The sequence below is a fragment of the Botryllus schlosseri genome, chromosome 10 (genome assembly GCF_051294905.1).
Source record: "Botryllus schlosseri isolate E-star chromosome 10, Bs_hap1, whole genome shotgun sequence".
Lineage (NCBI taxonomy): Eukaryota > Metazoa > Chordata > Ascidiacea > Stolidobranchia > Styelidae > Botryllus > Botryllus schlosseri.
In genome coordinates, this window is record NC_137245.1 from 4,052,080 (window position 1) to 4,064,352 (window position 12,273).

Sequence of the window (12,273 nt, forward strand, 5' to 3'; positions counted from 1 at the left end):
CATTTTGTGGTTTCGTTTGATATTATTAACCTATGAAATCGTTAGGTTTTTTCTTCTTATTGTTTGTTGGCACTGATTATACGTGGATGCTGCACATATTGTGGTGTCTTTTGACAAACTAGCCCAAATAAGGCGTTTTTGTGACTAATTCGAGACTGAAACTATCTATTTAGAGGACGATGCCAAAACTGCCAAAAATAAAAATAGAAAAATGCCAAAAATAACGAGGGAAAGCATAGCCGCTTATGCAAGTGGTGGCGGATTCCTAGTTTCAGAAAGGATATATCGTTATTGAATACAAATATAAAGCTTAACAATGACACTATCATTTGTGTGATCTTATTGGGCTCATGGTGTAGTACAGGGGTTCTCAACTTCCCTCGTATAACGGACCGCATTTCAACAGCAAAAGACGCTGCGGGCCGCAGAATGCTATTACCATGTATATGTTGGCTACTATTAAATTTAGGCTACTGTAGCCTATTTACCAGTCGTATACGGGCATTTGGTACATTTTTATGCATTATAAAGTATTAATGGACAGCGTTCGTAAGTTTGCAGCTGCTGCTTGTTGTGAGAATATGCAGGCCTATCTTCTAGCGGCGCAAGTAAATCATTTCATGGAGCGTGCATTGCATTCGTTGCCGAGTCGGTATATGCAACTTCAAACCCTACAACCAGAGAACCGAACTCAGTTTCAATGCGTGAGCGTTCCAGAGGCCATTATCACATTGAGCTTTGAGTGATATGAGAAGAAGTCTGGCGTTCGGGGCCGTTTCTGAGCAAACCAATCACCCCTTATCATATCCTTCCATGCCTGGGCCCTTGCACTAATAGTTACAGAAGCCAGCTTTGTCAAGTTGATATTTTTCGCTGGTCCCCTCCCCACGTTTGCCCAGCCAGCATTTCCTCTGCATATATTATGCAAAGTCGGTGGATTCGTCCGAGGCTGGGTTAAAGTAGTCTGCGCCGCAACGTGTTTCAGAATATGCGATAAAAGATCGACTGGCATTGATGTTACGTCTGGTCACGATTGAATCGGACGACTGTATCTTAGAAATTTGTCAGGTGATGTTGTCCTTTCTGCTAAGTACCGGAAACAGCAAATATTCGCACACAATGTTAAGGTTTTATTGAAATCACACCTTCTATAGCAGATTTCTTGGGTTTAGCCTTATTCCAAGCAATTTTGAACGATGCGTCTGTAACGTAGTCGGCAGAGTCAAACACTCTTTAAAAGTGTAGGCCTACTACATATAGCGGGATTCTCTTGAATCCCAGTCCAGCCGAATACCGGTTCAAAACAATAACAATCTGAAGTCGAGCATATATCAAGAAACGCCCCATTAAAGCAGTGGTTCTCAAACTCAGTTCAGCGCCTATGAAAGAGAGTCATGCATTTTTTTCAAAATCAAATGGTTAGTGTACTTTGAGGTCCAGTGAGGAAACCACTTTGATTTAGAGCCTTTAAAAACTTTTTCATGAGATACAGTTATTATATAATGGTGAAAATACAACAGTACACCTGTCGATAAGAGCAGGCTCTGAAACATTTTAAAGCATGGTGTAAGACACACACTCCCTCATCGGCCAATTACGTTTTAAATTCAATGATTTCTACTGCCCCATTCACACATAAAACAAAGATACCTTTTAGTTCTAGACCGTTTGAACCAGTACCATATTTATGAGTTAAAAATCAAGTTCACACGTCCGAGTACTATATTCCAAATTTGAAATCAAAAGTTCCATATTCTCGAAAGACCCTTTTGATGCCAGTTGTACCAGCTACAAGGATAGACGCACGTTGATTTGTATCGTGCGACAAAACAGCTTTTAGGCTGTGCACTGTGTAGTGTATCTCTTCTATTCTTTACATTGCCTAGGCCGCCACGTCTGATTTCAGTTTTCTGATGTCTGGTTTTAAAGACTACTCCAAGTCGTTCCGATCTTTTCATTGTATCGCAGTCTTGTGATGTTGTGAAAGGAAGAAAATAACAATAAATTGATACTGATAGAATGACTTTTTTGAATGACTTTTTTACATACCTATAATAAGTTTTTTTTATTTCTACTCGAGTAGAAATTGATGCCGTTACTTCTACTTCTACTCAAGTACCTATCGTAAGCACCTTGACCACATCTGATGACGTCAAAACGGTGATAGCAATGACCGAACAACTAGGAATACGTCACAGAACAGGCTGTATTTAGCACTAAAATGCAAAATTTCAAATCACGGATTATTAAAAAGCGACTTCATATTCGTGGTCAGCGTACGAAAATTGGCTTTTATAGTCATCATTTTGGCCAGAAAACAAAAATCATGTTTACCAGTGTAATTTGTCCCACACTCTGTGCATTAGATGGAACTTCTGGAATGGGTACGACGACAGATGGGCGATGTTACGTTGGTATTTCAAGGCGATGTCACGTTGGTATTTTGAGAAACATAATAATATTCCTTTAGGCACGGATTTCGCAACTGTAATGTGTAGTAACCGACCTAGCTCGAGGTTTCAACGTCAAAAGTACAGCTATACTTCCGGAATAATTATTCTTCGACAACATCTAGACTGGCGAAGTGGTCCGCGAACACAATTTCAACAATGTTCCTCCAGCATGAAGGTTATCCGGAAAACCACAAAAAAGCACCGCAGACAACTTTCATCTAAATTGAAGACGAACCGGAAATTCTGGGAGTCAAAAGTAAAGGCGGATCATTTCAGGTGTAGCACATAAATGCTTGTTGGGGGCTTCCAGTGACTATTTTAGCGAGTTGCAAAATAACAAGATAATAACAAGATATGCACAAACATAATTTCGAGTAAATTAGGACAACAAAAAGATATCCCAACATGTCCTAGATATATCTCGTGTTTGCTGGCTGTCATTAATTGTCGATCATCAACACGCAAACTGTCGTTCAGGTTTCCAGCCATTGCGGTGATTACTACCTACGCGCTTGTACTATAAAGGTTACGATGTCACACGTTACGTTATGTAGGCGTGAGTTGGTAAATACGTGTGGAAAGTCTACGCTGTAAAGAGGAGAGGGTTTGGTGACTAGAACGTTTCAGTGTTTTTTTAGATTACAGGTAGAGTTACTGAATTCGCGCGGTGGGACTACTGGCAATGCCAGAGGAAGTTACGCAGAAACAGAGCGGAATGCGCGCGATGTGTTCTGTCCGGCGATCATAGAGAGTCGCCCCCCGTGCCGCTCCAACCCGCAAGAGCTTAGAAGTTCTGGCGTGGCATTTTCTAAACAGCCTCTAAGAAAGACAGTAGGAAACCTGAGTCTTTGAACCTCACAGTATGGGATTTGGTCCGACCGGCCCAACGACTTGAGCTGGATGCGGCACTAAGATCAATGAAAGTCGCTGCACCTGGACCCAACGGGGTGACCGTCGAAGAGCTAAGATCGCTCGATAGGGAGACCTTGAGAGCGAATTACAACCTCTGGCTCCTCGCATCATATCCCCCGGGGAGCGCAAAGGATGCTCATACAATCCTAACACCGAAGGTGAAAGGTACTGCGACGGTGTGTCTAGGGCGTATATCAACAGTGCAATTCCACGCTATATGCGCACGTGACGTTACTTCCTATTACGATAATATCGAGCATTTATAAACTCGTGCGATAGCAAATTCGAGATGAGACTTCATGCTAAACCTACTGAATTACGTAGAAGAATAAACTGTGTTTTGAACATATATCCGTCTGAAGAGTTCACGATTCACAACCGGCCCCAGCTGACGAATTTGCCAATTCCGCACAAGAGATGGATGAGCGTGAATATCGACGTCGCAGGACCGTTGCCTCAATGCAGGGGGTACCGTTACGTGCTTGTCGTGGTATGCAGATTTACAAGGTTTATGACTGCTGTACCAATGATCACGTGTGACGCAGCCAGCGTAAGTGATGCTTTTCTGTGGGGATATGCTAGTATGTTTGGCTCGCCTAAGGTAGCAATATGTGATCAAGCAAGCTACTTCCGATCTGCTACATTCACAGCTCTCATGCAGGAGATTGGCACCGATTTACAATTCTCTATTCCGTACTGCGCCAGGACGAACTCCTTGGTTGAAAGGTCAATCAAAGATTTGAAGATCAGCCTGAAAACACATGGTAATCCTGCTAATTGGGTGTCGCACCTCGGCTTGGCGCTGTGGGGGATTCGTTCGGCGGTCAAGGAAGATCTGGGCTTCACATCATATGAACTGATGTTTGGTGAGAATGTCCGTTTACCTTGTGAATTGGTTGAATACAGTGACCCAACGTCGCGACCGGCGCAGAGGATTGAATACGTCAGCGAAATCTACGATTTTCTTGATGGCATGAAACCGACAGGAACACGCGTTGACAGAATCACTGAGGTATTGCAGAAAGACCTGGACCGCTGCAAGTTTGTCTACGTGAAAGAGCCTGGCTTAATGCATGGACTGCGCCCCACATACCTGGGACCTTACGAGGTATTATACCGAGGCAAACATCATTTGAAAATTGCAATTTCAGGCAGGCAAATGAACGTGCCATTGGACCGAGCTAAGGTCGCGTTTTACGAAGGAGACGGCCTGTCAGATTTTTTCGCGCCAAGACCGAACACGCCTGTGATATCCGGTTCTCACGAAATCAGCAAGGGAAAACACGTGGTGGAAGCTGTCGATGTAGACCAACATATCGGTCATAATGATTGTGCCGAGGTATTTCCTTCAGATCGGATTGAGCCGTCAGGGGATATGGTTCCCGCTAACGTTTTAGGAAATGCGAACAATGACAGACCAGCGAGCGCGAATTTCAGTCAGGAGGTAACAAGTAATAACCTGCCAATTTCTGCTTCCAGAGACGATATAATTTCTCCGGTTAAAACGAGATTAGGACGTGCTGTCAAGAGACCGACGTGGCTGAACGATTATGGCGTATCCGTCCATTCTGTGGCTAGTGATTGTGCTGTCAAGCGTGACGTTGATCCAAACGACCCCAGTGAATAGCACGGATATCGAGTTGGACATTGAAGTTTGTACAAAGAATGCTGTTTCTGAGTTTATCGAAATTACCCCGCCAGATGAGTGTGTACCTAACCCCGTAACCCGTTCAGAGAAGTGCATAGCTGACATTTATGCCTTGCGTAACCGTTTCCATCACTTTCGTGGTCAGATGTGTTATGTAACAGAACGACAGTGGAAATCGCATTACTTCTTCTTCGGGACGTACAGCCAAGAAGTATCAGAGGAAGTTCGTTACCAGATTCCCCTGGCAGAATGTCAGCATGCGATCGTTACTAAATTATCACAATACGGGAATTTGGAAGAAATGGGGGATGGTTTGTACGCTACAAACAATTCCTTGCACATAGACTGGAGCTGGCCAACAACCGACAAAGGGTATTTGCGAAATTTGATTTTTCATGACGTAGACATCGTTTATGATACTCTGAAAGTGGCCTTGCGATCTGACCAGACTGATTTGTCAAATTGTGCCCCCAATAAAGGGCATTGCCGTAATCAGTTGGCCACAGTAGTTTGGAATTCTGGTGCATTGACTAAATACCGATGCCCCACAGTGATGATAGGACGAAACACCAATGTTGTGATCAGCGGGTATACGAAGAGGACGTTCTATCTCTCAGTTAAGTACAGACAGAGTGCAGCCTACGCAAAGGACAACTACTCGTCTTGAGTTCTAATTACAGAGAGAATAATACCTCAATTTACCCTAATCGTTACATGGTGCCTTGAACGAGATTATTTGGATATATCATCAGCACAGACTCTATACGTATTGCCATCAAGATACGCATAACTTCGCAACTCAGGTAACGTGTTCTTATTCCGTTCTGGTATATAGACTTCACACGGCAGTCCCTAGTTGATTGTGCATGCTATATAATTATTGTGTGCTTATTTTGTTGTTATTGTGTATGAGTCATTATCTGTGTAGACCTGTGTGTTATACAATCTTAAGATGGATAGCGCAGATACGAAAATAAAGCCTGATGAGGACTCACCTCACGATGAAGTCAGTAACGCCAAAAATGTTCCACAGGAAACTGTGGTACCCGGTAATTCTGTTCAGAGTGTAGATGCTGTCCCTACTGGCATGAAAAATGAAAATAAATCAGTTATTCATGGTGGTGCTCGATTCCCGTTTGAGGACTCAGATAGTGCGTCCGTTTTATCGGATGATTCCACGAGGACGAGCATCGATACAGATTCTGATATAGATTTGAAATATGACGACCGTGAAGCAGTTAATCGTCTTGTGCTAAGTAACGTTGCCAATACGCCAGCAAATGTATTGCGTGATTTGACTAATGTAACTTCGAGAAGACGACAAAACGGGCAAATAGTGCCTCTCGCACATCAAACGCGCGTTACCTCACGTGAAACAGGGTCGGCGACCATGCAAAATATACGCGCCGATACGCGTTTATCAGAAAAATTAGCCGCGCCAATACTATCGCAGTCAAAATTCACACGCGCACAATTTCCGGTGCAAAACCTAGATTCGCGATCGATAGTGCCTAGTCAAGAGCAGCCGTCAATGCACAATATAACCGCGCCACAGTCAATTCACAATGTCGCCGTACAGTCACCGCGTGCTAATATGGATGTCGAATCGGCTTTGGTGAATGCACATGACGCGGACGTTCAACGACAAATGACATTAGTTGGAAATAAACTGAATAATATTAAAAGTGAAACACGTTGTCCGGAACAAAGCTTTGAGCTAGCTGAATTAACATCCGACGGTTTTGGAATAAATTCTGTTCACGCTTGTGCTACGTTCATTATGGACATTGCTAATCAAGGTAGTTTGTCACCTGAACAAGCGTTTTACTACACCAATTTCTTTCATTTTGGCCACGTGGACAGTGACGCGCGTAGACGTTCAATAAGATCTATGTTTGTCACACTTTTGGAGCCACGCGTGCGCCAGGCTTTAGTCGCTCAATGGCCAGAGATTGATATCCACGAATTGTTGACGGTCGCTCAGCGCGTTGATGCTAGTTTTACGGAAAATTCTGGTTATGTCAATGCAGTGCATTCAAAATTTCTACCGCCAACGCCACCAATGCAAGACAGTGGGAAGCGGAACAGATCCAGTAATTCGGGTTCTGCCGAAGGTCAGGTTATGGTGTTACATCCCTTTTGCTGGTATCATCATCGTTACGGTAAGAGGGCCTCTAAGTGTGTAACCCCGTGTAACTTTGAAAAACAGCGCTGGGTTGCCGCTACATCTTTACCGGAGCCGAATTTTTAATTGGGGTTTACGGGCTTGAACAGATTCCTGCAATTATTTTATGTCAGCTCGAATACCCGACTTCGTTCAAAGGTTCATTCCCTTGGTTTCGTTGCGACTTGTCTACAGGATGTGTTTCACTGGTTGAATTTAGCAGTGAACGTTGCCTTAGGGAAGTTGACATTCTTCCAATGAATGTTGGCTCTGATTTTGATTTTTCATTTCTGTTTGACAAAGCTAAGGTACCCCGTGACTTCATTGGGGCAGCTTTTATCTTGGTATTATCTTTGCTTATAATACTGGTGTCTTTGGCCAACGTGAAGGTCGCATTTCACGAAGGAGACGGCATCTCAGATTTTTTGCCGCCAGCACCGAACAAGCAAGTGATATCCGGTTCCCACGAAATGCGCGATGAAGGGAAACACGTGGAGAGCGCGATAACTGGGAAACGGCAACTCCATCATAATGATTGTGTCGAGCTATTTCCTTCAGATCAGATTGAGCTGGCAGAGAATACAGTGGCTACGAGCGTTATAGGAAATACGCACAATGGCAGTCCGGCGACCACGCCGTCCAGTCAGGAGGTATCGAATAATAATCTGCCAATTTCTACTTCCAGAAACGATATAGTTACTCCGGTTCACACGAGATTAGGACGTGCTGTCAGAAAACCGAAGTGGCTGTAAGATTATGGGGTATCCGTCAATTCAGTTTCTCGCGATTGTGCTGTCAACCGTGACGTTGATTCGACGCTACCAATAATTCCTTGCACGTAGATTGGACTTAGCCAACTTCAGATGAAGGGTATCTGCGAAAAATTGATTGTTCATGACTTAGATATCGTTATGACACACTTAACCTAGCTTTACGATCCGACGCCAGTGATAGGTCAAAATGTGTCCCCACTCAAGGACATTGCCGAACAAATTAGCTACGGTAAATTGGGACTATGGTGCATTATCTAGATACCGTTACCCAATTGTGATAATGAAAATAGCCAAGTTGTAATTCATTATGGACAGCGTTATCCATATGCGACAAGAATTGAGATGACGTCACTGGGACTAAGTTTCAGATCCAGACGATCTTGTACATCGGAGACCACAAGGTGTATCCGAGGGAGATCTATCATCTGCTTAGTCAACGAATTTTATGTCGTGCCGAAACGTTGTAAAGATGGGGATATGCGACGATTATCGATTGAACAGCCGGCCGCAAGTTTCAATCGTACCACTCCTAGCTTACGTCTCCTACTAGCGACGTTACAAGAGGTAAAAGATCAATCTGATTTTCGGTACCGGAGTCTTGTGTCCAATTTAAACGCATTCGAATGTAACGCTGAACACCAGATGTATAATATCCAAAAATCGCTGCTCCCGTTAAATACGAACGCCGCATTATACTTGACACCAACCAAAGGGCGCCCCCGGTGACGTCAAGCCGGCGATGTAATTCAGGCTGAACAATGTTTTAGACAGACTGTCGTAGTACAGGAAAGTTTGTTCTTGCCAGACGGGAGATTATCTGCTAGCCCGATTGTGAAGTTCGGGCAAAACTTATCACGTATGGCCACCCTCGTAGACAATGGTACAGCCTACTTGGGTCCGCTTACATTGGATCTCGGGTCGAAAAATACAACAAAAATTTTTAAAGTAGGGAAGTCGTTTTTTAAATATCGAAATGGCTTACTAGTTTCGCAGAACGCGTCAGTAAGAGAGGTTAAATTCTCAATGCATGACGGTATAGATACGATTATAGAATCGACACATCCTGTAAATCTGACTGAAACGTTTTTAGATATTTTCAGTAAAATAGACCCTTCGCTGGGTACGGATTATGACAGCGTGTTGGCTCACATGTCCCATAGCATGTTGTTGGTTCATAAGTTGCGTGAATTATCAGCCTCCCACTTAGCTAATCGTAGTAAAATCGGTGTTCACGTCGTAGCCGATCCGTCACTTCCAGTTAAAATTGTTTACGCAGCTTTTAGGGGCAGTATCTTGTACGTACTGGCTAGTGTAACGAGCCCAATTGTCCAATACATTTTGATTTTTATCCTATTGAACGCTATGATCTGGGGATTGTATTTAACTTGTAAATTATTTTGTTCTAAACGCAATGTAATGCGTAAGTCCTTTCATGACAATCGTATTGCCGGTGTGAAGTTTATTTCAGACACGGTGAACACGTTGCGCGAACGCTATTCGACTCGACGCGGTGCAAATCCTCCTCCTCCTACGACGCGTGGCGAAAACTCCGATCAGAACATTGAATTGCGATCGATCGATTCGGGCACTTCTGGGGCACTATCTGACGAGTATCAGTATGACTCTGACGCAAGCACGAGACGGCACACAGTCGATATCGATACCGAACAGCCACTTTTAAAGCACGACGAAACCATAACCGAGGAAACTCAGCTCCCGCTTCAATCTATGCCGGATGCCAACCGGGGTGATCAAATCGTCCCCACCTCAATGGTACATGACCGAGAACCTGATGCCGTTCTGACTCGTCACGATTCGCCAACATTGCCGCGCCCTCAGAAGGTAACCCCGTCCATAGTAAGTCCTGACGCACCGAAGAATACAGGCAGTCGCCCGGCCACAGAGGAGTAAAACGGAGAGCACCGCGCGAGAGTGTAGATTGTGATAGACGTCGACCCTATCCAATCTAATTGTACTAGCGAAGTACAATTGCCGTATGTAACGACCACATTGTATATATGAGTGGTCATTGACTGTTGTTAAAGTTGGATAGCCTCTCAGACGTGGCTGGTGATTGCACTTGAGCATAGCCTACTGAGACGTATTGTGTATTTTTTTTTGTATTAGGCTACCTATTGTAGTGTATTAATCTGAATAGGGTAGTGTTGAATAACGATTTTGCTCTGGTTATCTGGAGTTGTGTTGTATTTTATAGGCTAAATGTAGTTAGTTGTTAGGCTACCCCTTCTTGTATATGAATCTAGATTGTTGTGTAGTGTTAGGTTACTATTACTTATTCTAGTGTATTACTCTGGAATTGTGTTGTGATCTGCTAGGCTAACTTGTATATTATAAAAGATGTAGAAAATGTGTTCATCTCTCTCGTAGTCTTAGTATTCGGACTTTATGAGTAAGTGGTATTGATTGCCTTAGGAACTGTTGTTACGCCTATGTGTTGTTGTTTACTTCCGCTCATTGCATGTCCGCTCCCTCAAAATGGAGACAGTGCGACGGTGTGTCTAGGGCGTATATCAACAGTGCAATTCCACGCTATATGCGCACGTGACGTTACTTCCTATTACGATAATATCGAGCATTTATAAACTCGTGCGATAGCAAATTCGAGATGAGACTTCATGCTAAACCTACTGAATTACGTAGAAGAATAAACTGTGTTTTGAACATATATCCGTCTGAAGAGTTCACGATAGCAACGGTTCGAAGAGGACAATTTCTCAGAGTTAAGTACCAGACAGTTACAGCCTACGCAAGGACAAACTACTCGTCTGAGTTCTAATTACAGAGACATAATTACCTCACAATTTAAACCGGTTGTTACAGTACGACGGAATCCGGCGAAACATCGTCCCATCACGTTGGCCGACGTACGTGTGTCTTGGAGCTTTTCACTGAATCTTGGCTCAACGCCTGGAAGCCGGGTTTTTAATCTGGACCCTCGACAAAAGGCGTTCCGCCCAGGAGATGGGCTCCTGCAGAACGCGTTTTTGCTGCAGACCCTGATTGGGTATGCGAAGGAGAAGAGGAAGCAACTTTGTCTCGTGTTGATTGATATTGCCAAGGCGTTCGAGTCGGTGTCGCAAGATTCCATTCTTGCGGCATCGCGGAGAATGGGAGCCCCGCTCCCTTCTTCGCCTATGTCAAGGCGTTCTATGGTGATCTTTCGACCCGCCTTAGCGTATCCGGGTATCGGTCAGACAACATACCGACCCGTTCAGTGTCCGACAGAGGGATCCAACATCTGGTCATCGACTGGGTTCTGTCGAGACTCGATGGCGAACTTGGTTACGAACTGGAGAGCGTCCGTGATTGCAAATAGCGTACGCCGATGATGAGATCCTTACGGCCATGAATCTTAAGACTCCACGGGCGCAGTTGGCGAAACTCGAAATGGAATTGGCGGAATGCGGGTTTAAGATCAACCCGCTGAAGTGCGCGACTCTGTTCATCCAAACGGACGATAAGAAGAAATCCTGGGCGGTCAACTCTTCTACCATCGTGAGGGTTGCCGTGAGAGCCGGGGGTTTGAGGACTCGTTCCGATACCTCGGGGTAGCTATCAATGCTCGTAACACTTTAGCTCAAGTGGCGGAACGCCTAAAAAGAGAGTTATCCGAACTATCTCTGGCTCAATTAAAACCGCTTCAGCATATGTACATGTACACTGTACAGTGCATGCTTGGCAAACATGCACTCCCCAGTATACATCAGCTGGTACCTGCGAATGCGACCAAAGGATATTTGAGTCGCATGGATCGTTAGGTGACGGAGGCGGTCCGGAGGTGGCTTAAGCTACCGAAGGATGCACCGATTGCGTTTGTCCATTCAAATCAAGACGGGGGCTGGTTGTTATGTCACTCAGTCAGCGTATTCCGGTGCTTGAAGCCCGGATATTGGTGCGCCTACAAGGCGTCGAAGACGAGGCGGTGAAAGCCGCGTTCGCCTTCCGTGTAGCGTAATGAAACCGTCACTGCCGGCCACAGACACCAACCTAATACTGGCGGCCCCGATGCGAGAGCGTCTCGTGGCCTAGGTTGATGGAAGCGGCCTCAGTACCGCCAATGAAATCGGGAAGGCGAATCAGTGGATCGAACGAGCGACCATTCCACCAGGAAGAAATTACATCGGAGCGATTAAGATCACAGGAAATCTCATGCCGACACCGGCTCGTAAAGCGCGGGGACGACTGCATACCGAGAAGTGGTGTGAATGCTCCGGGCGAATTACGTCACTGTGGCACATCCTTCAAGTGTGTCCCAGGTCGCACTCGGCCCGAATCCGACGGCATGACCGCGTGGCGCGTTAT

The 12,273-nt window shown here is 44.8% G+C and overlaps 1 protein-coding gene and 1 long non-coding RNA gene across 2 annotated transcripts in view; both read left to right on the forward strand.

Moving 5' to 3' along the window:
• The window catches only part of LOC145448464 (uncharacterized), a 459,562-nt gene that overhangs the window by 389,542 nt on the left and 57,747 nt on the right, over positions 1 to 12,273 (forward strand). The window lies entirely within an intron of this gene.
• Positions 3,793 to 10,636, forward strand: LOC145448647 (uncharacterized). Its single transcript, XM_080327091.1, has 2 exons — positions 3,793 to 4,551; positions 7,567 to 10,636. The coding sequence occupies exons 1-2, from the start codon at positions 3,877 to 3,879 to the stop codon at positions 7,927 to 7,929; spliced, it is 1,038 nt and encodes a 345-aa protein (XP_080183217.1). The 5' UTR covers positions 3,793 to 3,876; the 3' UTR covers positions 7,930 to 10,636.